The sequence below is a fragment of the Mesoplodon densirostris genome, chromosome 16 (assembly GCF_025265405.1).
Source record: "Mesoplodon densirostris isolate mMesDen1 chromosome 16, mMesDen1 primary haplotype, whole genome shotgun sequence".
Lineage (NCBI taxonomy): Eukaryota > Metazoa > Chordata > Mammalia > Artiodactyla > Ziphiidae > Mesoplodon > Mesoplodon densirostris.
In genome coordinates this window covers 2093274-2119973 of record NC_082676.1, presented here as the reverse complement: position 1 = coordinate 2119973, position 26700 = coordinate 2093274, and the positions used below count along the sequence as shown (strand labels likewise).

General features: G+C 57.0%; 1 protein-coding gene across 2 annotated transcripts in view; it reads left to right on the top strand.

Moving 5' to 3' along the window:
* Positions 1–129: 129 nt before the first annotated feature.
* SS18L1 (SS18L1 subunit of BAF chromatin remodeling complex) overlaps positions 130–26700 on the top strand; it is a 29662-nt gene continuing 3091 nt past the window's right edge. The window contains exons 1-10 of one of the 2 annotated variants that reach the window (XM_060078060.1): positions 130–293; positions 13010–13086; positions 13633–13717; positions 14303–14447; positions 14950–15147; positions 15924–16085; positions 16257–16361; positions 17216–17308; positions 23631–23750; positions 25247–25374. In XM_060078060.1, the coding sequence (XP_059934043.1) occupies positions 225–293; positions 13010–13086; positions 13633–13717; positions 14303–14447; positions 14950–15147; positions 15924–16085; positions 16257–16361; positions 17216–17308; positions 23631–23750; positions 25247–25374 (1182 nt within the window). In that variant the 5' untranslated portion in view covers positions 130–224. Of the gene's footprint in view, positions 294–13009; positions 13087–13632; positions 13718–14302; positions 14448–14949; positions 15148–15923; positions 16086–16256; positions 16362–17215; positions 17309–23630; positions 23751–25246; positions 26110–26700 lie in introns of those variants that run through there. The other variant, XM_060078059.1, reaches the window with a different exon arrangement.

The window sequence follows — 26700 nt, the reverse complement described above, 5'->3', positions numbered from 1 at the left end:
CCCGGGGGCGCCGTGTGGGGCTCGTCCTCGGGCTGAGGCGGTGGGCGGGGCGGCGGCGTGGCGGGCCCGAGGGCGACGCGGCGGCGCAGGGGCGGGCGAGCCCACGGCGCGGCGCCCCCCTGCCCCCCGCCCCCCAGCGACTGCGGAGAATGAGCGCCTCTGGCCGCCGAGAGCAGCCGGAGAATAAACCCCGATGATCTCGGGCTGATCCCGCACCCACGACCATGTCGGTGGCCTTCGCGTCCGCCCGGCCGAGAGGCAAAGGGGAGGTCACGCAGCAAACCATCCAGAAGGTGGGATGGGGGCCGCGGGCCGGGGCTGCGGGGCCGCGGGGTGCGGGCGGGTGCCGGGCCGGGTCGAGGGCAGCCGGCGGGCGCGGGGCTCGAACAAAGCCGGGGCGCAGCCGACCGCCGCGACCCCGCCGTGGCCCGGCGCGCGCTTCGCGGCCGGTGTGCGCCAGCCTGGGCGGGGGCGTGGGGCGTGGGGCGGCCCTCGGGGTGGTGTCGGCGGAGCCAAGCCGTGAACGACCCCGGGCCGCGCCGGGCACAGTGGGGACCCGCCGCTTTCGGGACCAGGGTCTGCGGGCAGGGGCGCAAGGCGGCGGGACCGGGTGCCCGCGGGGTGGTGTCCGCTGGCTGCTCGGCGCGCTAAGGGGACCCGGCTGGCTGGCGAAAGCCGTGGCTCTGCGAGGTGGGCGTCCCCGGTCCCTGCGCGCAGCTTGACTGGTGGAGGCGCCACGGGGCGCATGGGGCCACGCCCGCCGCCTTAGGTGTTGGCAGTCCGAGGCACAAAGGGGCGCATCCAGAGTGTGGGACGACGTTCCAGCAGAAACGCAGCCCTTTAAGGAGCGCGCGACACCTCGGGGCTGACCTGCTGGCCAAGCTTCGCCGCCCTTATTCGCGTGTCAAATTGTTTTTCAGCATGACACCTGGCCAGCCTTCTCACCTAACAGAAACTTTACAGATTCGCTTTACAGCCTTGCCCGCGTTCTGTAAGTTTGGCCTCATGGTTTTCTAGAGATAACCTTCTCCTGGGTTTGGGGGCACCTTTAACAAAGTCTTAAGTTTTGAAATTGAGATTTAAATTTTCCTACTGTTTGTGTTTAAAAGATAAGCTCAGAAGAAAGGGGGTGTTAGTCGTTCCCGTTTGAATTTTCTCAGTGTCTTTGGTAGCTACGTTGTTTTCTTTTCTAATCTGGGGTCCTTGGCAGTATCCCTTGGTTTCCATGAGCCTCCTTTTTCCCCAAGGGACTCACCTTGATGGTCATAGCCCTTCTTCCTTGATGACGTGACAGGACCTGGGGGACTTGTTCTCAGGCTCTTGGCTATTTTGAGACTACTTTTGCTGTGACTGGTTTTGACAAATGAGAAGCCTCAGTAAACGCTAAATAGGAAAGAGATGACTTGAGGAGCAGGAGAAATACAGGTTTAAAAGTGGGGTGTTTTTATTTGTTTAGTCAACACTTATGGGGTGCTTACTGTATACCAGGCCTTATTCTGAGGACTTTGCAGGTCTTAGTTCATTTACTTGCTTGTGGTGGTTATGTTCATGCGCATTTTATCAATCAGGGAACAGGTATAGGGAGGCTGAGTGCCCACTGCCAAGTGGTGGAGCAGGAGTCAAACCCAGACAGCGGCTCTAGGGTCTCTGCCCCGACAGTGACTTCCGTGTGGGACAATGGGCTGGGCGGAGTCAAGCATTGTGGCTCAGATGCACACGCTGGCAGCCCAAGGGCCTCTGCAAACCCTGGTTTTTGGAGCTTAAGTGTGATGAGTGTAGTCACTGTTCCTGAAGGTGCCTTGGCGTCAACATTCATATCCAGTTATTTGCACTTTGCTCTTTGCACCCAGCCCCTATTAAAGCTCCCCGAAGTCTCCAGGCAAAAGTGTGTGTTGGAGCACTGCTTCCAAACCTCAGATCAGAAAGACTGCATCCCGGGGCAGAAAATCTGCCTGCTGACCTTTGGAGATGGGTCTTCACCTTAGGCTATCACCTGATTTGACCTGATAGGGCTCGCAGTCTGTGTACTCACCTTGGTGTTTTGTCCGTAAATATACAGACCAGGGGCTCTTTTAGTGGTGTCCTGAGAGGGCATGAGAGGTCCGTGTTCTACACTCTGTGTCCACAGCACGTGCTCATGCTCAGAGCATGGAGAAAAGCCAGGGGTTCCTTGGAAGCACACAAGGTAGTAAGAGAGCAAGATGTATACTCATGTCCTTAGAGTATGTTTGGATAGGAGCCTGCCCTGCAAACTCCTACTCAGCCTTCAAGGCCCCACTGAAATGTCCCCTCCTCATGCCCCCTTGGCAGTCATGTGGTGAGTACAGCACTTTGACACATCACTTGGGCTCCCAGGTTTTCCTGTCGCTGACCTGTTCTTGTTGTGTCCCCAGGTTGGCACAGTGTCCGGCATAGTCAGTGTCTGGTACGTGCTGGAGCATCTGTGACACTGGTTCCATTAGTGCAAGTGTTTGGGATAGGCAGTTGTATTCGCTTCCTGTGGCTGCCGTAACAGATGACCACAAACGGGGTAGTTTAAAACAGCAGAAATTAATTTTCTTACAGTTCCAGGGGCCAGAAGTCCGAAGTCATGGTGTTGGCAGGGTTGGTTCCTTTCTGGGGTTCCGAGGGAGGATCTGTTCCAGGCTTTCCTCTGAGCTTCTGGGGTTTGCTGGCCGCCCTTGGAGCTCCTCGTCTCGCAGATGCGTCCCCCCCACCTCTGCCTCCATCTTCGTGTGGCCCCTCTTCCTGTGTGTGTCTCTGTGTCCAATTTCCCTTTTCTCATAAGGACACCAGTCACAAGATTTAGGGCCCACCCGAATCCGTGTGACCTCAAATGTAAGTTGATTACATTTGCAAAGACCCTATTTCCAAATAAGGCCCTGATCACAGACACTGGGAGTTAGGACTTGAATGTATCATTTTGAGAGACACAGTTCACTCGTAAAAGAGGATGCGTGGGGGAGGGGTGTACCAGACAAGGAGAACCAAGGAGCAGGGGTAGGAAGGGTCCCAAAGATTGAGGAAGTCTTGGGTGGTCCTGCTTTTGGTCTGCAGGGAGCAGGTACAGGCGCCAAAACTGGGGGGGCTGGGAGAGCCAGCCTGATCTGGGGCGCCTGGGCTGCGTGCTCAGGTGGTTTTGCTTGTGGTGACCAAGCATAGCATTAGTGCAGGTGCGACGCAGGTGAGAACCACAGGGGATGTGACTTTGCCAGAGGTCCTGAGGTGGAGGTGAACCGTGTCTCAGCAAACTAACTCCAGTGGCCCTGTAGCTGGCCAGCTGGCCTGCAGGCTGGAACCTGCCCTGCGCTGCTCGCCCTGGTTTGGGACCAGAGGCCGTGCTCCAGACGCCACCGGTGGGGGTGGGGCTGCCGCCGTCTCCGCGGGCCGCACAGCTGGGCTGGGGCACGTTGGAGGGGCCCCCGGGAGTGGGCCTCGGCTGCCATGGGGGGGCCTTGTTGCCGCGTAGCACATAGTATTTGCTTAATAAATGTAAGTTTTGTCATTACTGTTTGTATTGGTTTCCTTAATTTGTTTCCTTGGCCGGAGAGCGGGAATGGTGGCTTGTCCCTCTGTACCCACAGCACCTCGTGCAGGGAGAGACAGGCTCCACGGGAGCTGCGGGACAGGTGGGCAGCTGGTATGGGTCTGGCACGGGAGAGTGAGACCAACAGGGCGGCGGCCTGGCCCCCGCGTCCTCTGTGCCCAGGGGCAGGGGTGGGCGCACAGGGGTAAGGAATGGCCATCTGGGTTGCAGGGGGATGCCCTGTGCTCTCTCAGACCTGAAACTTCTCTTAGAGAATGTGGGACAGGGGCTTCCCTGGCGGCGCAGTGGTTAAGATTCCTCGCTCCCGGTGCAGGGGGCCCGGCTTTGAGCCCTGGTCAGGGAACTAGACCCCGCATGCATGCTGCAACTAAGGAGCCCACGTGCTGAGACTGAGGAGCCTGCCTGCCGCAGCTAAGACCCAGAGCGACCAAATAACTATTAAAAAAAAAAAAAAAAGAATGTGTAGGCTAATTCGTAAGGGAGGTAAATTGACCATTTAAAATATTCGAGCTGGGCTTCCCTGGTGGTGCAGTGGTTGAGAGTCTGCCTACCGATGCAGGGGACGTGGGTTCGTGCCCCGGTCCGGGAAGATCCCACATGCCGCGGAGCAGCTGGGCCCATGAGCCATGGCCGCTGAGCCTGCGCATCCGGAGCCTGTGCTCTGCAACGGGAGAGGCCACAACAGTGAGAGGCCCGCGTACTGAAAATAAATAAATAAATAAATAAATAAATAAATAAATAAAATATTCGAGCTGCTTTCACAGTTGAGGATGGCCTGGGGACTCTGAGAGTCCCACGAACTTGGCTAATTAATCATTTCTGAAAGCGCTTTCTCCCCAGTGAGCAGAACCTGGGAAGGGTCTCCAGGGATGGCAGTGATGGTGTCCCTTCACTCTGGTCCTTGGGCCCAGCCCTGGGGAGGGGCGGGGATGGGACCCGGGCCAGGGCGCTGCCCCTGAGCACACTTGAACCTGCCCCGAGGGCTCTGAGTGTAGCCCCTGCGGGTGGGGAAGTGTATCCTCCGGGAGGGAACAGCCACCGCCAGGCCTCTGTCCCCTCTGCCCAGTGAAACCTGGCACAGAGCCCTCCTGCAGGTGCTGCTCCAACGCAGGTGTTGCCCTGGGTGCCCTCTGGTGGACAATGGAAGCACCTGGGTAAAGTCCACCCATCCCTTCCTAAAGCAGTCGCCTGCCTCTTCCAGGGCTGTGTCTGTCTTCCAGAGTCTGGAGGCGGAGGGAGGGGCCGCAGTCAGGGGCCCTGTGACACTCACTCGAGGTGTCCCCACTGCCCGGCCCTGTGCCCCTAGCCTGTTCCCTGGGCCAGTGGTCAGGGCCTGGGCACCGGCCTCTGTGCTGGGAGTCACCTGCGATCCCTGGGCTGCGAGTAGGAGCTGCCGTCCCACCCCCGGAGCAAGGGGGGCCTGGTGCTGATGTCCCCAAGTTGCAGGACCTGGGCAGAGTCGGGCCAGCCTGGACCTCCTGATCTGTGGCGGGCACCACGACTGCACACCCTGCCGCGTGAACATGATAGGAGTCAAAAGGCTCCAGGGAGAAGGTGCTAGATGTGATGTTTGTGCAGCAAAGGCTCCTGAAACGTGGTCCCGGTCCTGAGCAGATGGGCGATTGCACCGGGGCTGCTCAGGGTTCTTTTTGTTGCAGGGGTGGAGGATGGGCAGTGGGCCGTGGGCCCTTGGGATGGGGTGAGGGTGGTGTCCCGTGGAGCTGGGGGGGCGTGGTTTCCTGGGTTCAGACTCTCATTCAGCTGTAACAGTGCACAGCCCAGCCCCTTCTGGGCCTCAGGCTCCTTGTTTTAAGGAGGATGATGTCGTCGTCGTCATCATCATCGTCGTCGTCGAGCTTGCGGTTAGACGTGATCACTTGGCACAGGATGGCACGTGACCTTGCAAGTGACAGTCTCAGCCTTTTGATTGGACCCTTGACTGGAAGTGATGAGTGGATTCTGAAGGGGAGGAGATTCCAAACCACAGGAAACCACCTGGAGTCCAGGGTCGTGTGAGGAGGCGGAGGAGCCGCGCTCTCGGGGGCGGAGCGGTGGTGACCCAGACAGGAGGTGGCCCCGAGTCGCTTGAGGAAGGTGGACATGTGTTTGCAGTTGTGTCCACGTTAACGTGTCTTAGAGTCTTTGGAAGTTGAACACGTGTGTCAGACACAGGTAGGACCACGAGGCGGGGGCCAGCCCCTTCCAAGGACACCACGGGAGTAACGTTTGGGGTTTTTTGAAACCTACACACCTGCTTTACGGATTCTCCAATCAGGTAAATGTTCGAAGGGGTCCTGTCAATGTCCACTGCTGAGTCTGCGGCGCAGCTCGTGCGTCCCCTGCGGTGGTGGCTGCCCGTGTGCTGGGGAGAAGAAGCCGTGATCGATTAGCAACGTCGGCCCTGAGAGCTGCAGTGGGAAGAAGGGTTGAGCCACCTGGTGACGCTCACCCCACTCTCCAGCTGGCCCCGGGCTTGTCCCTGTCATGCCTCAGGTGATTCCCAGGAATGATCTCACGTGGAGTCCACCCCGTGTGTGGGGGGCATGCACTGTGGCCTTGTTTGTAGCTACAGAAGCCGGAGACCGACTGAGTACCACGTGTTTGTCTGTTCCGTGGAATTCTCTGGAGCCTCGGAAACAACGAGGGGGGCATCTTTGTGGCTGAAACGGGACAGTCTCCAAGATAACAGGGAGGATGGGAGACCAGCGGGACGGGAATGTTCCCTGTGTGCACACAGCGGGGGCGAGGGGGCAGGGGATGCTTCCAGAACTATCCGAGATTGGCTGGAATGGCAGCCGAGGGTGGGAGGTGCAAGGCCCACCCTTCCCTTGGGGCTGCTTGGACTGCGGCCAGTCCTGAACCTCTTCCCGCTTAAAGGACAGCAACCTTTGTTAATTACAAAAACAGCCACAGGGAGGTTGTCAAGGGTCTTTCTGCCCACTGTGGGGTGACCTGAGCCCCTGTCAGCAGCAAGCCTCAGGGCTTCCAGGCCCCTCTGTGGCCCCTATTCCAGGGTTGTCATGAGGGGCCACTCCCCCTTCAGAGGTCGTCACCCAGGTTCCCCCGGTGGCCCCAGCCCAGCTCTTTGTGGTCTCTGGGACCCCCAGTCCCTCGCCCTCCCAGTTCCCTGTCATCCTCACTCCCTCACCCACCCAGTCTGGACCCCACGTGTGGCGCCCGCAGCCCCAGACATGTCCCCTGAGCCGGGCCCTGCGTCCTCGCCTGCGTGTCCTCACGGCCAGGCAGGCCCACGGGCAGCGGAGCTCTCACGTTGGTCATCAGTTCCCTCACAGCCGAGTCCAGTCCCTTGTAAAGCCTGTGGTCGATTGTCACAGAAACAGCAGCCAAGGAAGGACACCCCCCGGGTCTGCACCCGTGTTCCCGCCCCCATGGGGACACCGGGCTTGGCTTCGTGATGCTCTGACCACTGAGACGTCCGCCAGCACGACGGAGGCTTGGTGTGAGGCCTGTGCTTTCGGGTGCCCTCTCGGAGTCCTGAGACCACCAGGATGGCCGCGTGCAGAAGGAGCTCCGAACTGACCCCAGTGCTGAGCCCGTGTGAGCGCCGCAGCAGACCCGCCCTGACAGCCCAGAATCACGAGAACTAAGGACCGGTTGCTTTCACCACAGCACATGGGGATGTTTGTGATGCAGTAGCGGGTAACGGATGCGCCCATGTGTGTTGTGACCTTGGTCCTATCAGCCTCTGCAGTCAGCCCAGGCTGAGGTTCAGAAAGTCACCCTCTTTGCTGGGCACAGGACTCCCTGTCCCCCAGCTGCCCCACCGTTCCCCGTCTCCGACGTGCCACACCCTCTTCTCCAGGCTCCTGGAACTTCGTCTCCGTTTTTGGACGCGCCCTGCCCCACCAGGCCTCTTAGCTGTGCTGTCCCCTCCACCTGGGCTGCGCTTCCTCTCACCTCCACCGGCGCATTCCCGGTCAGCTTTCCAGCCACGGCCCAGATGCCGTCCCTGGGGGCCCACCGGGGTGTCCGCTGCTCAAATCATGATCGACACGCTGCCGCCTGTGGCACCAAGCAGACGTGTGCCCACGGGCATCTCTCCCCAGCTCCGGCCGCCTGCCACCTGCTCCACTGTGAGCGTGAACGGGGTCGGGCTGCCTCTCCGCCATGCTTGCCTGGGCCTAGGACGGGCCTTCAGAGATGGGGATCTCACCACCACTCGGCGGCTGTGGCCCTCGATGCTGAGCTCCAGCTCTTCCAGATGGTGTGGCCACCGTCTCTACTTTCTGCCCCCAGCATCCTCGCCTCCGGAGGCCCTGGGCCACGCCTGGCACTTGGGTTTCAGCCCTGAGGCTTCAGAGCCTTTCTCTGCGACATCACCTGCCCCGTCACCCCTGAATCTATAGAAAATCAGGCTTCCCCAAGAGGGCAGAGAGTGAGGGACGTGCCTTCTGGTGCAGGAATACACAGAATCACCTGTGAGAAAGCTCAGGAGACAGCAGTAAGTACATGAAGAAGTAGATTGTTAACCTTCCCGTCAGTGTAAGTGGAGTCTTTATTTTTCAGCTCTGTACTAGGGATACACATTTTTAGACACACACCAGGTAGAGAGAAGAGTAGGTAAGCCCCTGGACCCACCCAGCCCCGGCAATCCCAGACACTTTGAAATCACCTTTTACACAATATTGTAAATCAGCTATACTCCAATATTAAAGAACTAGAAAAAAGGAAAAAAGGAAAAAAATTTAAAAGATCAAAAAAAGAAACTTAAAAAAATAATAATAATAAAATCACCTTTTAAATGATAACAGTAACAAATGCCTCTCTTAGAAATTTCAGTGAACACAAATGCATATAAGAAGTAAAATCTGTATTTGTAATCTCCAATTTGGAGAGAGCCAGGGTTTCCCTCCTGTCACGTATTTCTTGTTTTTAGGTTAGATGAGGTTACTCATCAAAACCCTGCCTGCACATACAGAATCAAATAGTGCTGTGGAGCTTGTATTACAAATTAGGGTCATTCTTCCACCCCTGTGCTGTTCCCCACCTCCCAGCAGCACCCTCTGGCTCTCATCATTACTAAACCAAGTGGCTACTTCTTGAATGCTTTTAGCTTTAAGCATGGTCTGTTGACTTAATCCACTCAGGCTATGATAACAGAATACCATGGACATTCATTAGTCACAGCCAGGCGGCTGGAAGTCCGAGACCAAGGTGGTGGCAGAGTTGATTCCCAGCGAGGACCTGCTCCCTGGCTTGCAGACCGTCATCATCTCGCTGTCTTCACACAGCAGACAGAGGAGGCTCTGGTTTTGTCTCCTTCTCACCAGGGCAGTGACCTCCTGATGGGGGCTCCACCCCCGTGACCTCATCTGAACCTAATGACCTCCCAAAGTCCATAACATTTGTTGGCCTCACATGATGATGATGGAAAAGGGGACCTTGGCGCATTAGCATGCCCCTCCCCCACCACACACCTGTGCTCCCGTTGCCCCAGTATGACTTCCTGGTGGTTGGGATTAGATTCACCTCTGGCTCTGATGATAAAACTGTTGTTCCAGGGCTTCCCTGGTGGCGCAGTGGTTGAGAGTCCACCTGCCAATTCAGGGGACACGGGTTCGTGCCCCGGTCCGGGAAGATCCCACATGCCGCGGAGCGGCTGGGCCCGTGAGCCATGGCCGCTGGGCCTGTGCGTCCGGAGCCTGTGCTCCGCAACGGGAGAGGCCACAACAGTGAGAGGTCCATATACCGCAAAAAAAACCCCAAAAACTGTTGTTCCATGCGGGATCACATAATCATTTTTCCTGCCCAGTCTTTTCTTTTCCCTGCAGTTGGCAATCTCACTTTTTTAAAAAAATTTATTTATTTATTTTTATTTATTTATCTTTGGCTGCTTTGTTTCTTCATTGCTGCGCACGGGCTTTCTCTAGTTGCAGCGAGCGGGGGCTACTCTTCGTTGTGGTGCACAGGCTTCTCATTGCAGTGGCTTCTCTTGTTGCGGAGCAGGGTCTCTAGGCGCGCGGGCTCAGTAGTTGTGGCACGCGGGCTCAGTAGTTGTGGTGCACGGGCTTAGTTGCCCTGCGGCATGTGGGATCTTCCTGGACCAGGGCTCGAACCCATGTCCCCTGCACTGGCAGGGATTCTTAACCCCTGCGCCACCAGGGAAGCCCCCTCACTTTCTTTTGAATCACTTCTCGCTAGTTTATCCCAGACTTTCTTCCAGCCATGGAAGCCTCCTCAGCTCAGGTAGTCTGTCAGTCTTTCTGCTCTGAAAGACACCTCTAGTCAGGTTATCCTTTTCAGAAAGTCCCCGTCAGAATTGGCTAATCCTTCCTCAGGAAAGCTCTCTCAGGATGGGGTCATCCCTCCTCAGAACCTCCCCCACAGGATCGGGTCATGACTTTTCCGAAAGTCTCCCTCAGTGTCAGGTCATTGTCTTCAGGAAGTCTCCCTGGGGATTGGGTCATCCCTCTCAGAAAGTCTCTCCAAGGATAGGGGTGTCCCTCCTTAGGAAGCCTCTGACTGATTCGGGCCATCTGTCTTCAGGAAGTCTCCCTCAGGGTCGGTTCATCCCTCCTCAGCTTTGCACCATCCCTCCTCCGGGGTCTCTCTCAGGATCAGGTCACCCCTCCTCTGAAAGTCTCCTTCAGGACCGGGCATCTCCCCCGTGAGGTCTCTCTCAAGTCCTGTCATCCCACCTCTGGAAGTCTCTCGAGGGTTTGGTCATCACTCAGGGGTTCCTGCTTTTGATCCTGCTGTCACTCCTGTAGAGTCTCCCTCGCAGTTGGGTCACTGCTCCTTGGCTGCCCGAAGCTTCTGTCCTGTGTGGAGGCGCTCAGTACTGTGCTTTTCACTCCATTCATTTTTAGGACCTTTCTGTGACCCAGTGTGTCTGTCAGGCTGGGGCCCTTTGAGAACCTTTCCATCTGGACGCTCACATCCTTCAAGTTCTGAGGAAAAGTCGTGAACAATTATTTTTGTTTTTTATACATTTTATTTATTTATTTTATTTTTTTGGCTGCATTGGGTCTTAGTTGCGGCATGCGGGACCTTTCATTGTGGCGTGGATTCTTCGTTGTGGCGCATGGGCTGCTCTCTAGTTGTGGTGTGCAGATTTTTTCTCTCTCTAGTTGTAGCATGCGGATTTTCTCTTCTCTGGTTATGGTGCACGGGCTCCAGAGGGCATGGACTCTGTAGTTTGCGGCCCGCAGGCTCTCTAGTTGAGGCGTGCGGGCTTAGTTGCCCCATGGCATGTGGGATCTTAGTTCCCAGACCAGGGGTCGAACCCGCGTCCCCTGCATTGGAAGGCGGATTCTTTACCACTGGACCACCAGGGAAGTCCCTTGAACAATTATTTTTGGATGACTTTCTTCCTTCCTGTCTTTCTGAAAGTCCTAGAAGAATTGTTTTTGGCCATTTGGATTGTTCTTCAATTTCATTACCCTTTCTGTTTTCTACATCGGTCTTTTGCTCCGCTGTCTAGGAGTTTTCTACTACTTCATGTTCCAATTCTTCTGTCGACTTTTTTGCTGTGGTCGATTTATTTTAAATACCCCAGAGCTCTTTTTGTTCTCTGTTCTGTTTAATAGCATGTTGTTTTTTTTTTTTAAAAAATAGACCCAATAACTTCTTTTATCTTTGAGGACATTAATAGTAGTTGGGTTTTCTTTCTTTTTGTACTTTAAGTTTCCTTCTTGCATAATCTTCGTCTCCCCCAGCTTTTGGCCTCTGTCGCTGGTTTTGCTGGATCTAATTTGCAGGCTTCCGGGAAACGCTGGTGTGGGTCATCCATCTGAGGTCTTGGCTAGAGGTGTCCCCCTGCTCTCGATGTCTGGCCCTTTCCTCCCGGGCTGGTCATTTTCCCTGAATCCCCCCTTGGGGACTCCTGCCAAGTAGCTGTGGGGAAGGTCCCAGAGTCTCAACCCTCCCAAGCCTGGTGGGTCCCCAGTGTGGGTCTGTGTCCCATCCGGCGCCCTGGGTTCTGCTAATTCAGTTCTTGCTCTTCCAGTTGCTTCCGCTTCTAGAATCCTGCTGCCTGCGGTGCGATCTCAGCCGTGTTCACTTTGTCCTGGTGAAGGGTTACTGTCTTCATCCCTTTCCCACCACCCAGGTCTGGGAGGGTTTGGACCTCAGCGCACACCCAGCCCGCCATCCTCCCCGCAGTGTGTCCTGGTCTTTTTTCCATAACTTCACTGAGGTGAAGTTATGGAAAACTTCATCTCAGTGAAGTTAGTACCTTGCTTAAAAAAAAAAAAAAATCCTAACAGTGTAACATTTTCTCCTGCTTGTAAAAACTACAAAGACTGTCGTAGTGTCTGGTTAACAACTCACCCTGTGGTTTCCTGTCATTGCTTAAGTCACCCCGTCATTGAGCATTTGGCGCCCCCCCTTTTTCCAGCTGACACGAATGACGCTGAAATGGACATCCGTGCGTGCGGAGTGTGTGGCCTTGGGAGGGGACTCCTGCCAGGCATCGTGAGGCCAGGACGTAGAGCCCGTGGAGCCTTTTAAGGGTGGCTCTGAGAGGGAGAGGACATGGCCTTTGGTGGTGGTTTGCCTTTCTTAATTCATCTGGGGAAATCTTCCTGGACAAATGGCCGGGATGCCCAGTCCCCCTGGGTTTGATCGCCTGCCTATGTATGGGTGGGCTCCACCAGCAGCCCCAGCCCAGAGCGCCCTCTGGTGGTTCCGTCTTGGGCCGGCTCCTTGGCCAGGGTGGGGAATGGCTGAATTTGGGCATCCATCTCCACAGTGGGGAGAAAACACTCAAGCATAGAGGAGGAGGTTATAACTAAAAAAACCCGAACAAGGGAAATCAACCCTGAAGGCTCAGGGGCTGAGCGGGGAGGGAGAGGCGAGCAGGGCCGTGACAGGGCAGGCCCTTGGCGCTTGGGTCCCCCCACCCCCTCCCGCGTCCAGGTGGGGAGTGTCCACGCCAGGCCTCCTGGCCGGCCATGTGCGGCCCCTCCCATGCTCCCACGCGACCTTCCTCCCTCTTCTGCAGCCTCTGTCCCCTCCTGGTCTCCGTGGGCCACCCAGGTGCTGTCGCCAAGTGGCCGTCCTGGAGCAGCAGCTTTGTGGGTCTAGGAGATGCTCGCAGGGGTGCAGGCTGCCCCCGCCCTGGAGTCCCCACCGTGTGGCCGTGATGTGTGGGCCTCACACTCCAGACTCCGGGTCCACCCTTGCTGGACAGAAGCACCGGGGCCAAGGGCCCTAGAAAACGGGTCCTGCAGGCTGTGGGTTTCCTGTGTGGAGTGAGAACCTGGACTGGGGGCGCAGGGCGGGGGTGGGGGGGAGGGATGGGCCCTGGCGCCTGCAGGGCTGCGTGCTTGGCACAGGGATGTGGAAAGTGCTTGGCCCTGCTGGCTGGGGCCGTGAGGGGGCAGTTCTGCTGATGGGCACCGCTGGGCCTCGTGAGCCGTGAGCCGGGGCTCACGAGCCCCGCAACGGGCCGCCCGCGGACACACCGTGTTCCCCCGCTCACGTCTGCTCCTCCTTCAGATGCTGGATGAGAACCACCACCTGATCCAGTGTATCCTGGACTATCAGAGCAAGGGCAAGACGGCTGAGTGCACCCAGTGAGTGGCCGTGGCTGCCCGTGCCCCTCCCGGCTGCCTCTGGGGCTTGGTGGCCTGAGCGAGTGGGGCCTCGGGGTCAGCTAAGCTGCTGGGTCAGCTCCCCTGGGTGGCTCCTCAGGGAGAGGTGGGCAGGTTTGGAGGGAAGTGGGAGTGTGGGGGAGAGGGGACCACTGGGGGGGCCCAGGCCAGCCGCACCAGGGGACAGCAAGCTCCTCCAGGTGGGACCTCGTGTGATCCCAGGGCCGGGCACTGAGTGCCTCTGCAGGGGCAGGGGTATCCAGTTAGCTCAGTGCCGGGTCCACCCGAGGAGGCTCGTGCCCTGGCAGCCCCTCCTGTGTCCCCCGGGCCCGCCCCCCTGACCCGCCCCCCCCATTCTCTGAACAGACCCGGTAGCCACTCCCCCTTGGCCACCAGGTTGGGGGCCTCCCCCCACCATCCTGGACCGCAGAGCACTGTGCCGCCTGCCCACGCACCCCCCTCCCCGGGGAGGGGCTTGGCTGCAGGGCAGGGCAGCCTCCTCCCCCTCAACTGCGCCTTCGCCTGCAGGTACCAGCAGATCCTGCACCGGAACCTGGTCTACCTGGCCACGATTGCGGATTCTAACCAGAACATGCAGTCCCTGCTGCCCGCCGTGAGTGCCTGCCACGGGGTGGGGGGCCCAGGTGTAGATAGTGTTGTCCAGACCTTCGGGGCTGCTCTTTGGTCCAGATCTGGGAGATGAGGTTGCCAGGGGTCACTGGTAAGCTCCATCTCCCGTCTGCCTCCTGTGATCAGAGGTGGGCTTGGGGGTGGGGGGGTAGCACCCTGGGAACCTGGTGCTGAGGCACAGGACAGGCTGTGCAAGTGCCCTGGGGCACAGCGGGTGTGAGGGCCAGAGACAGCTGGCCAGCTGAGACCAAGAGGGGTGGGGACGGGTGTGGGCAAGGTGAGGTGGATGCAGCTCCCTGAGTCCCAGGAAAGGGGGGCCCGGCTTTGAACCTCCCAAGTGTGTGTTGATAGCCCGGGGAACGCTTGGCATAGCATTTCCGTCTTGGCCTGAGGTGTCCGGGCTGGCCGTCGGCGGCGTCCAGCCGCGTGAGGGCGGCGTCCCACCCTGGAGGTGCTGGCCGGCGGCCGTGGAGTACGGCTGTGGGTCTCAGGGTGGCTGAGCCCCCGGAGCGGCTCCTGGTGGCCACTCTCCACGCTAACCCTCTCGGTGCCCTTCCCGCTGCCACAGCCGCCAACCCAGAGCCTGGCGCTGGGCCCCGGAGGGCTGTCCCAGAGCGGCTCGGGCCAGGGCCTGCACTCCCAGGGCAGCCTCAGCGACGCCATCGGCGCGGGCCTGCCACCATCCTCCCTCATGCAGGCCCAGATCGGCAACGGTGAGCGGCCCTGGGCGCGCTGGGCTCTGGGTTGGTTCCGGGGAACAACGGGGTCACCGACTGGGCTCCCGGGTGGCCGGCCGCCGCGGTGGGGACCCTCTCCTCCCGGAGGCCCTGCTGCAGGCGCACGTGCTCGGGGTGACACGCAGAGGGATAAGGCCCCTATTCCAGGTCCCCTGTGAACTGGGGCTGCGTCACCTCAGAGCACGGGCTTCCGTGTGGGGCTCCTGTCCTTGGGTGGAGAACCGCCACTAGCCGTCGGGAACCATTGATAAGGTAACGGGGAGGAGGCGGCCCCTCTGCGCGCTCAGCACGTGTGTGCGTTTCCTGGTCACGTGCCCGTGTCCCTCGCCCGTTGCGCCCTTGACTGGTCAGCCTCCCTCCCCACAGCCGCGTGAAGGAAGCTGGCCCGGGGGGGCGGGGGGGCGCCCTCGCACGAGGCCAGGGCTGCCGTCAGAGGTGGTCTTTGGTGGGTTTCAGCACCCCCACCCCACCCTGGCAGGTCCGAACCACGTGACCCTGCAGCAGACGGCGCAGAGCACGCTGCCCACCACCTCCATGAGCATGTCCGGCAGCGGCCACGGCTCGGGGCCCGGCTACAGCCACTCGGGACCGGCCTCGCAGACCATCCCCCTGCAGGGCCAGGGCGCCATCAGCAGCTACGTGTCCCGGGCCAGCATCAACATGCAGTCCAACCCAGGTACTGGCCCCAGAGGCCCCGCCCCCTCCAGCGCAGGCCAGTGTGGTCCCCAGGGCCACCCTCCTCCGGCAGCTCCCAAGCGAGGGGCGAGGCGGGGGCTGGGCGGCTTCAGGGGAGGCTCTGAGGAGGGGCGGCAGCCGCCCCGCTGGGAGGACTGGGTGGCGGCCAGCGCACAGGAGTGGGAGGCTGAGGGGCAGGTAGGGCTGTGGGACCTTGAGCACTTGGGAAGCGTCAGGTCCCAACCGGGGTGTCCCACAAGAGTCAGGCGCACCGGGGTTCAAAGGCTTAGAACAGAAAAAGAGAATGTGAAGTGTCTCCTTAGCTCTCGCTACGTTAATTACATATTGAAAACAATCTAGTTTGGATATATTGGGTCAAATAAAACGTCCCTGAAATAGATTTTCCCCTGTTTCTTCTCATTCTCTGACGTGGCTCACGTCCCCCTGTGCTGGACGGTGCTGCCCTGGAGGGTCCCGAGCAGGGGTGGCAGGAAAGGACAGGCAGGCGGGGCCCCCACCGGAGCCGGAGCCTTCGACACCTGAGGCTCGGGGGAGGGCGAGGCGATAGGCTCCTCTGGGACTAGCCTTGGGGAGTTAGGGGCGTGGGGGCCGGCCTTTCACATTGTATGAGTTGCCCAAAGGCGCGTTGGCAGGAAGGGTGGCGTGGCCTCGCGGGGCGGAGCTGCACAGGCCCAGCCCGGGAGGAGGGCTCAGGGGGGTCTGTGGGGTGCCGCCCGGGAGCTTCGTGGGTTACGCGGGGTCTGTCGTGTCCCCCAGTGTCCATGATGCACCAGCAGGCAGCCTCGTCCCACTACAGCGCGGCACAGGGCGGGAGCCAACACTACCAGGGCCAGTCCATGGCCATGATGGGCCAGAGCGGGCAGGCGGGCAGCATGATGGGGCAGCGGCCCATGGCGCCCTACCGGCCCTCCCAGCAAGGTGAGGCCCCGCCCCCGGTGCAGGGAACCGGTGGGGGCGGGGCAGTGTGTGCAGTGCGTGGGGCAGGCCTCCCTGTGTCCCCTGGCGGGCCTGGTGGAGTGTCCTCTGATCGGGGGGCCTGTTGGGGAGGTTCTGGGGCTCGGGGAGGTGACGTCCGGCGCTGTCCCCTAGGCTCGTCCCAGCAGTACCTGGGCCAGGAGGAGTACTACGGCGGCGAGCAGTATGGCCACGGCCAGGCCGCCTCGGAGCCCATGAACCAGCAGTACTACCCTGACGGTGAGGCTGCAGTGGCGTCCGTCCGCTGCTCGCTGGACGTCCCCCGTTCAGACCCCGGAGCCCCCGACGTCCGCCGGCAAAGCACCCAGAGTCCCCTTTGGGGGTGGGTGGCTGGTCTCTGCTGAGAGAGGCGTCCGGCACGGGCCCCCCTGGGGCTGGGTGCGCAGTCCTCTGGATGGACATAAACGTCCTGAGGATGGACACGAGCTCATTGTGAGATGCTTTCAGGAAGGTGACAAACATGAGCTGACTGTCTCGTAACGCTCTCCTCCTGGCTGCTCAGTTACAACTCCTGCAGCTTATTTTCCTTTTCCGTGTCACCTTTCAGGCATCTCTAAATGGCCCCAGGGTTTGTGGAGGTGGCGTTTAACATGGCCGCAGAGGACGGGTGGGATTTGGGGAGGACCCCCCAGGCAGGGGTGAGTGAGCAGGTCTGGCGCTGGGGAGGTGGCCAAGACCAGGGCAGGGCAAGCCGTGACCCCTCTGTGGAATGGTGGCCGGGCCTCACGAGGTGTCACGCACTCCGAAGGGAGCCGGCGCGGGGATGGTGACCGTGTAGCGACATTAAGAGCTGACGTCCACGTGCGTGTCACGCGTCGGGCACCGAGTACACTCTGTAAACCGTGGCTTGTTGATCCTCACACCGCCCCGAGGAGCAGGCGGCCGTCTGCACTTTAAAGTAAGGGAACTGCGGCTGCCAGACGGCAGGAAGTGCCCCCATGGGTTCCGTCTAGGGAAACCGGACCGCGCCCAGCGCCGGGGTCTCCTGACCCGACGGCTGAGTTCATGCGGTCTCTCCTGGGTCTGGGCAGCCGGGGCCTCCGCTGACTGCAGGGCACCCTGTTTGCTTGCAGGACATGGCGATTATGCCTACCAGCCGGCGTCCTACACAGAGCAGAGTTACGACCGGTCGTTTGAGGAGTCCACGCAGCACTACTACGAGGGCGGTAAGGCGACCGGGCCTCTGGTTCCGGGTCCGACGGGCGTGGGGCGTATGGAGATGGGGGCGGGCGCCGATAAAGCCGCCGAGATGACGTCACCAAACACGGATTTGGGAAGAAACAGGCATAGTCGTTTCTCACACGGTTCTCGGGTGCGGGGACTTCCCACCGCCCCAGGGGCCCCGAGAGGATAGGAGCCATTAAGCTCACAGGGTGGCGTGGTCCTGGGCCTTGGTCTGGACGTCAGGACTGGGGACAATGGCAAGGCTGCCAGGGGCCCGGAGAGGAAAAGACAGATGATACATACAGAACAGGTGACTCGAAAATGTGACTTTTGGGGTGACTTTTTAAGTTGTAAAAAACGTAAAATTTACCATTTTAACCATTTTTAAGTGCACAGTTCAGTGGCACTAAACACATTCACACTCTTGTGTGACCACCATCATCACCGCGTCATCTGAGAGCCTTCTCGCCTTCCCAAAGGGACACCCTGTCCCCAGTAAACACCAACTCCCCACTTCCCCTCCCCCTCCAGGAGAGCGGGGCTCAGCCTCCTCCACGGGAGGGGCCCCTGCCTGCCTCGTGTGCTGCTCCCTGGGACAAGCTTGTTGAAGTCTGAAGTGCAGAGTTCTGTACCCTCGCTTTGGGTTACGTACGCTTGTCTTTCATAATTGATGAGGAGTTTGCTAAAACATTCAGTGACTTCTTTTAAGGCGAGTGTGGCACATGACACAGTTTCCTCCTGGACCTGGAAGCATTGTGTTTGTTCCACCTTGTTAATGACCCCTGCACGTGTTAACATGGTACCGGCCATACCGCAGCCGGTGGCCTGCCGGGTCTTGTTTAGGGTGAGAGGTGCTGGGGGCAGTTTGCTCTGAGAGGACTGGGCGCTAAGTGGCCCGTGGCCCTGAGAGGGGCAGGGTGTTGGCTGGGAGCAATAAGGGGGTCGCCTGAAGCCAACAGAAAGAACTTTCTAGTCATTAGACTTGTCCCCCAGCGGGATGGGGAACCTCGAGGTGCACGGGCGGCTGGTCCTGGGGTTGTGCACAGGAGGTGGTATCTGGCAGGAGCCCTGTGGGGTCCCCGGAATGAGAGGACCAGTGTCAGGAAGGGGCCAGGGCATGGCCGACCCAGCCGAGCGGGACACTGTTGCTGTCGGGGCCACTACAGAGGAAACCTGGAAGTCCCCACGGCATTTCCTGTCCGTGAGGTTTGCAGGAGCAAAGGCTGGATGGAGCCAGTGTCCGCTGTGACATGTCCAGGGCGCTTCTGTGGCATGTTCCCCCGGGTCATGCCAGGTGTACAGGACCAGGGTGTCTGGGTGCCACCTGCTGCGTAAAACAAAGGGCGCTAAGAGCACACACCACAAACAGCCTCTGGAGAAATACCTGGGACAGCGATGGAGATGATGAGGCCGGGCGGGGGCGGGGGCCTTCCTCCCCGGACCTGTTGAAGACGGACTTGGTTTGTTTTTTTATTTCTGAATCGCCCACTTAGAAGTCAAACTTACTGAAAATCAAAGCACTAACCCTGTGGCCCCCCAGACCCGCCCATACCCCCCAGTCCTGGGGTTGCAGCACCGCTGTTTGGGGCGTTTCTCCCGATGGCGACGGTGACTGTGATCGGGCGTTGGGGATGGTGGGGACGGCTCCGCCCCAAACGGCTGCCACGCGGGTCCCTGAGGCTCATCTTTGCTTGGCGACGAGGTTGTGTAGACGGGTCGGTCACCCTTGTGCATTAGTGCCTGTGGCTGTCCTACGGCCACGGTCCTGCCGTGTTTAATGACAACACCAGCCTCTTCTTGCACACGTAAGTGGTTCCTTTCTTCACGGCCACGTCGCAGAATGTTGCAAGATTCTTAAAGACAGAAACAAATGAAAAGGAGACGAAAAACAAGAGAAGTCGTTGTACCTGCCGGTGGTGGAGGGAAGGCCCTGGAGCCGCCGTCACCGTCCCAGGCTGTTCTAGGAAGAGCAGTCTGGGCTCCCCCGCTCTGCTGCTCCCACGAAACCCTCCTGAGAATCGCTGAGGCTTGTTCAAAGGAGTGCTGCCTTTCTCCTTTCAGAGCTGTCCATACAGGTCCGTCTTCGGCTGGGATTTGGCCCCGGGTCAGAAGGTTTTCCTGGGTGCGTGAGAGTTGCGTCGGCTTCTCACCCCCTGCACACCTGCTGTGTCTAGGCCACGGCGGCTGCTGCTGTGGATTAGCTCCTTTACCCGTTATCCTAGAAAGAGAAAAGGGGCTGTAAGACATGAGACTATGCAGACCGACCCCAAAACTCTGAAACCCTGGAGAAAACCTGCCAAGTCTCTGATGAATTTCTCCGATGCGTTTCTCACAAAGACAGTGAACCTGGGTCTCCACTGGTCACTGACGCCTCCTTGGCCATCGGCCGTCCCATCGGCCGTTGTTGCTGGGACCGGTCATGGTTGTGAGGAGGGAAAAGCTGTCAAGGTGTTTCCTTAGATGGTGACCAATCAGAAAACCCAGCAGATTCCTCAGAGCCCACCTTGGAGAAGAGCTCCTGTGCTGTAGAGCGTGTGTTCCTTCATTGTTCTGCGCAGCTGGAAATTGAACTTCCTTATGGGGTTTTAAGCCTTTCTACATGAATTCGCTTTCAATAAAGCTGTTATTTTAAAATGTACGTTATCAGGACCCCAGTTTTAAAATACTTACATTTTACTGGACTTCCCTGGTTGGTGCAGTGGTTAAGAATCCGTCTGCCAGTGCAGGGGACACGGGTTCGAGCCCTGGTCTGGGAAGATCCCACATGCTGTGGAGCAACTAAGCCTGTGCGCCACAACTGTTAAGCCTGCGATCTAGAGCCCATGTGCCGCAACTACTGAGCCCGCGTGCCACAACTACTGAGTCTGCGTGCCACAACTACTGAGCCTGCACACCGCAACTACTGAGCCCACGTGCCACAACTACTGAGCCTGCACTCTAGAGCCCGTGAGCCACAACTACTGAAGCCCATATGCCTAGAGCCCGTGCTTCGCAACAAGAGAAGCCACCGCAGTAAGAAGCCCGCACACTGCAAAGAAGAGCAGCCCCTGCTCGCCGCCACTAGAGAGAGCCCGCACGCAGCAATGAGGACCCAACGCAGCCAAAAATAAATAAATAACCAATAAAGTAAAAATTTTTAAATGAAAAAAAACTATAAAAAACTTAATTAACTAAAAACAAAGACAAGAACAAGAAAACCACAAGCAGCCCTGCTTTCCAGGCTGTCTGGCGCCACAGGGGGTAAACACCCCGGGTCCCCTCGCCCCGCCTGCTCCTGCTAGAGGATGGGGTCTCGTGCAGAGGAAGACCCACACTCTGTGGTTAAAGGCCAGACACTGTGGTTTTGAAGAAAACGATGAAACTAAACTTAAATTGGTCTTCTTATAAAGGTGTTTTGAAAACGGAATGGAATTTAGTCTCTACACCAATCTAAAACTCTTAAGACCTGCATTATGAAGACTTCGTAGCAAGATTTTTATTTATTTATTTTTAAAGTTTTATTTAAATATAGTTGATGTACAATGTTGTGTTTCAGCTGTACAGCAAAGTGATTCAGTTATACACACACACACACACAGAGACACACGTATATATATATTCTTTTTTTAGGTTCTTTTCCATTACACGTGTAGAAAGATTTTTAAATGGTTGTTAATACTCCCTCTTTTTAAAAAAATTTATTTATTTTATGTATTTATTTTTGGCTGCATTGGGTCTTCTTTGCTGTGCACGGGCTTTCTCTAGTTGCGGCGAGTGGGGGCTACTCTTCGTTGCAGTGTGCGGGCTTCTCACTGCGGTGGCCTCTCCTGTTGCGGAGCACGGGCTCTAGGCAGGCGGGCTTCAGTAGTTGTGGCACGTGGGCTCAGCAGCTGTGGCTCGCGGGCTCTAGAGCGCAGGCTCAGTAGTTGTGGCGCATGGGCTTAGTTGCTCCGCGGCATGTGGGATCTTCCCGGACCAAGGCTCGAACCCGTGTCCCCTGCATTGGCAGGCGGATTCTTAACCCCTGCACCACCAGGGAAGTCCCCAATACTCCCTCTTAACTGTTGGTAATTATTTGGTAATACGTTTACTGCTCTCCCAAATTGTTTTCTTACCATGAGCTTTCTTCCAAAATGAGGCTTTTAGCACGGGTGCTGGCTGATTAGTTAGAGTTTTGAAAATGAGAATTAAGCCATTTTCTCTGGGAAAAGAAAAAGTAAGTGAACCTAAAACATCTCTGGGACTGTACCCACATATAGATGCAGAACACAGGGGCAAACGTCTGCCTCTTTTCATTCATAAAGTCACAGGAAAACACATTATAGGTCTGAGCTGGAACCCTGGCTTGCACGTTTGCCAATAAAACGAGGGTGTCCCAAAACTTCTGGGGTCCCTTTGAACTGTGGGGATCATACGGCCTTTTCCTGTGTCTGTGTCCAGATCTCCTTCTTCTTACAAGGACATCAGTCACTGGATTAGGGCCCACCCTAACCTTGTATGACCTCCCTTTAACTAATTACATCTGCAAAGACCCTATTTACAAATAAGGCCACAGGTTCCTGGGATCAGGACCTCAACAGCTCTTTTGGGGGACACAGTTTACCCACAACACTGGTGTTGGTCTTTGTCTTAATTGCATTACCCTCTTCACTTTGGTGATATATTTGTATTTCTATTAAGATAGTAAGAGAAAGTATTGTGTTGGCCAAAAAGTTCATTCGGTTTCCCTGTAAGATGGCTCTAGTAGCGCTTAGCTGTCTTTAACTTCATTTGAAACAATTTTGTTAGATTGTATGTGACAGCTGTCATATCTGTGCATTAAAAAAAAATCAAAACTGGGGAATTTTTGTGTAGCCATTTTAATATTGAAGATGGAAGAAAAAAAAGCAACATTTTTGGCCTATTATGCTTTATTATTTCAAGAAAGGTAAAAACGCAACCAGAATGCAAAAAAAGATTTGTGCATTGTATGGAGAAGGTGCTGTGACTGATCCAACGTGTCAAAAGTGCTTTGTGAAGTTTCATGTGGAGATTTCTCACTGGATGATGCCCCATGGTCGGGTAGACCAGTTGAAGTTGATAGCGATCAAATCAAGACATTAATTGAGAGCAATCAACGTTGTACCACGTGGGAGATAGCCGACATACTCAAAATATCCAAATCCATCTCTGAAAATCATTTGCACCAGCTCGGTTATGTTAATCGCTTTGATGTTTGTGTTCCACATGAGTTAAGCGAAAAAAACCTTCTTGACTGTATTTCCTCTTGTGAGTCTCTACTTAAACGTAACCAAAACGTTCCGTTTTTTTTTTTTTTTTTTTTTGCAGTATGCGGGCCTCTCACTGTTGTGGCCTCTCCCGCTGCGGAGCACAGGCTCCGGACGCGCAGGCCCAGCGGCCATGGCTCACGGGCCCAGCCGCTCCGCGGCATATGGGATCCTCCCAGACCGGGGCACGAACCCGTATCCCCTGCATCGGCAGGCGGACTCTCAACCACTGCGCCACCAGGGAGGCCCAAAACGTTCCGTTTTTAAAACTAATTGGGACAGGCGATGAAAAGTGGATACCATACAGTAACGTGGAACGGAAGAAGATAAGGGGGCAAGCGAAATAAACCACCAACAACCACACCAAAGGCCGGTCTTCATTCAAAGAAGGTGAAGTTGTGTATATGGTGGGACTGGAAGGGAGTCCTCTATTCTGAGCTCCTTCCAGAAAACCAAACGATTAATTCCAACAAGCACTGCTCCCAATTAGACCAACTGGAAGCGGCACTCGACGAAAAGCGCCCAGCATTAGTCAACAGAAAATGCATAATCTTCCATCAGGATAATGCAAGACCCCATGTTTCTTTGATGACCAGGCAAAAACTGTTACAGCTTGGCTGGGAAGTTCTGATTCATCTGCCGTATTCACCAGACATTGCACCTTTGGATTTCCATTTTTTTCGGTCTTTACAGAATTCCCTTAATGGAAACAATTTCAATTCCCTGGAAGACTGTAAAAGGCACCTGGAACAGTTCTTTGCTCAAAAGGATAAAAAGTTTTGGGAAGATGGAATTATGAAGTTACCTGGAAAATGGCGGAAAGTAGTGGAACAAAACGGTGAATACGTTGTTCTATGAAGTTCTTGGTGAAAATGAAAACTGTGTTTTAGTTTTACTTAAAAACTGAAGGAGCTTTTTGGCCAACCCAATAAAACAAAATAATTTGAATTGTTGTGGAAAAGAAGAGGTACTGGAGCAGTGGACTCGGTCTAGGGAACCCAAAGTTGCCCATGCCTCGAGGGACAGCGGAGCTGCCATTGCTCTCTGGAAATGAGCTCATGTCTCCTTCCCTCTGCAGGAAACTCACAGTACAGCCAGCAGCAGGCGGGGTACCAGCAGGGCACAGCCCAGCAGCAGACATACTCCCAGCAGCAGTACCCCAACCAGCAGAGCTACCCCGGGCAGCAGCAAGGCTATGGTAAGCGGTGGGGGGGTTCATCACAGGAACGCGGTCATTCGGTGGGCGCCCAGCAGGCTTCTTACTTTGGAACAGTTGTAGATTTCTGGAAAAGCTGTTAGGAAAGCTGAGAGTCCCCCCATGGTTAACCTCATCCATTACCGGGGCCCTGTGGTCACAGCTAAGAAACCAAGGTTGGTGCTTGGCCGTGGACTGAACCAGTTTCTTCGGATCTCACTGGCTCTCCCGCATGTCCTTCTCTGTCCGGGACCAGTCCAGGATCCCACATGACATCAGCCCCACAGCTCCTTGGGCTGCAAACGTTCCTCAGACTTTCCCCGTCCCTCTTGACCTTGGCACTTTTGAGGAGGGCTGGCCGGGCACTTCCCAGACGCCCCCCTCAGGTTGGGTTTGTCTGGCCTGGGTTCTGAGTTTTGGAAAGAAGACCACGGCCAAGTGCCTTTGCGTCCCCTCCTGTGGGCATGACTTGCCTCCGTTGAGTCTGGCCTTGGTCACATGGTCAAGGGCGTCTGCCAGGCCTCCCCAGTGTTGGGCTTCCTTCCCTCTCCTCCTCCAGACTCTGGCGTCACTGGGTCCAGCCCCACTCAAGGGGGCACTGTGTACATCACGGGTCCCCAACTCCCGGGCCTCGGACCAGTACCGGTCCGCGCCAGTTAGGAACCAGGCCGCACAGCAGGAGGTGAGCCGTGGGCGAGTGAGTGAAGCTTCATCTGCCGCTCCTCATCGCTCCGCGTCGCTTGCATTATGGCCTGAGCCATCGCCATCTCCCCCTCCCCCGTCCGTGGAAAAATTGTCTTCCATGAAACCAGTCCCTGGTGCCAAAAAGGTTGGGGACCGCTGGTCTACATAGATTGTTTGGAATTCTTCTGTAGGGAAGATGGGTCTCTTCTCCCCCATTCACTTAGTTATTGATCGTTTATTTATATTTTTAGGTGCTCACGGGTATTGATTTTACACATTGAGTTACAATCCAAACTTCTTTCTTTTATTGTTCAAACCATCTCAGCCCTGCCTCTTGGGAGCTCAGGTTGGGCCTGTGGCCCTTGGACGTGCCCCATCTTTTTGGTTTAGAGCACGTTCTTCTTTCTGGGACCACAGTGTTTCCCCTGCCCCAGCCCTAGAAACAACCAGTTTTGGAAAAAACACTCGGCCTTTGTCAGTTTCTCCTAAACCATCTACTTAGGCTCTGGAGGCACGATTACCATCTCGCGCGTGTTTTCACCATTTGCTGTGTGTTTGACTCTCGGGTTTACAGTGACCACCGTGACTGGTGTAAGCTGGTCCCAGGAAGCAGGCCCGGGGTGCTGAGAGTGGACCCCAGGCTCCATCCGGGTGGGGGTGGGAGCACAGCTGCGAACCACGCGGGACTCCGCGCAGCCACCAGCTGTGGCGCTTTCACTGCACGGGCTTAATGTGGAGGGAGAACGGGTGCCAGCGTCAGGGGCTCGAGCGGACGGGGGCATGGGGTGGTCTGACGGCTCCTGCATGTGTTCTAGGGCCTGCCCAGGGCGCCCCCTCGCAGTACTCCAGCTACCAGCAGGGACAAGGCCAGCAGTACGGAAGCTACCGAGCGTCTCAGGCGGGCCCGTCCGCCCAGCAGCAGCGGCCTTACGGCTACGAGCAGGCAAGCCTTCTGCCCGTTTCCAGACTTGCAGCCCCCGCGTGCGTCAGACGTGACGAAGGTTTCCCCTGTGGTCAAGAGAAACAATAACACAGGGTGAACTGGCACCCAGGGTCCCTCCAGAACGTTAATTCTCTGAGCCTGTAAGGTTTTTAAAAATTACCTCTTCGGTCAGACACAGCTGGCTCTGTGTCCTTGTCCTTTCACACCTCGGGTGTTTCCTGCGTGCCTAGCAGCGTCGGGTGTCTGGTGCGTGCTTGGGGGCCACGGCGACTAGGCAGATTCTAGAGCTTGCATCTCGCCTGACACAGCCGGGCCCTGTTGGCGCCGGGATGGAGCAGCGGCAGGTAGTTCTGGGAAGAGGACCCAGAGGGCAAAGGGATGGAACGACGGGTGGCAGGGCTGGCGCAGACCAGGTCCGGGAGGCCCTCGGGCGACCGCGAGGCCGTCAGACCTGAGCAGAGCCGCTCAGGCTCCCAGGACGGCAGGGAGGCCTCGCCCACCTGACGAGGATCTGCTCTGCGTGGGGTGGGGCCCTGGAGGCTGTCAGGGCCTTCGGTGACAGCACAGTGGCTGCTGGAGAGAGGTGAGAGTCTCCGGGACTCTAGGTGCTCTCAGAGGTGGTGCCAGCGGGATTTGCTGGTGGGCTGGACTTGGGGCGTGCGGGAGAGGTGGGTCAGGGTGGCCCCAGGGATTTCAGCCTGGGCTGCTTGAGGTAGTTGCCATTTCTCGGGGTGCAGAGGGCTGTGGAGAGAAAATCAAGCTTAACTTCAGATGCCTCTGACTTCCACCTGGAGGCGTGGAGGAGAAGGGCGGTAAATGATGGATGTCGGCCCCTCCTGGTGGGAGAGGAACCCATGAGGGGTGAATGTAAGTGTCTGGGGCCTCTCAGCGGAGGTGCCATGGGGCCAGGACGTGAGGATGAGAGTGAGCCACAGCCACGGGACGCAGCCGTGCGGAGGTCCTGAGGTGGCCAGGCGTGTCTCAGGTGAGTCGGTCAGGAGGAGCCTTGGCGTCTGCAGCTCAGGCCAGGAGCAGGGCAGTGGGGCGGGAGGAGACTTATCCTGGGCATATTCGGAACCTCCTTTGAAGAGAGCCCCTTGCAAGGGGTGATGGTCCATCGGTGGCCTTTTGTGCTGGGTCATAGGCACTAATGGCCGTTTACACGGCTAATGAAATCTCAAGGCACCACATGGAAGACGGATGTTTTTCTCAGGTACCTGAATAGGTAAGGTCTGTATTTTATTTTTTTAAATGCTTCTCACCCTGCTCCCTGAAGAGAGAGAATGAACCAGTCATACTTAGACGATGAGTTTTCAACACGGGTAA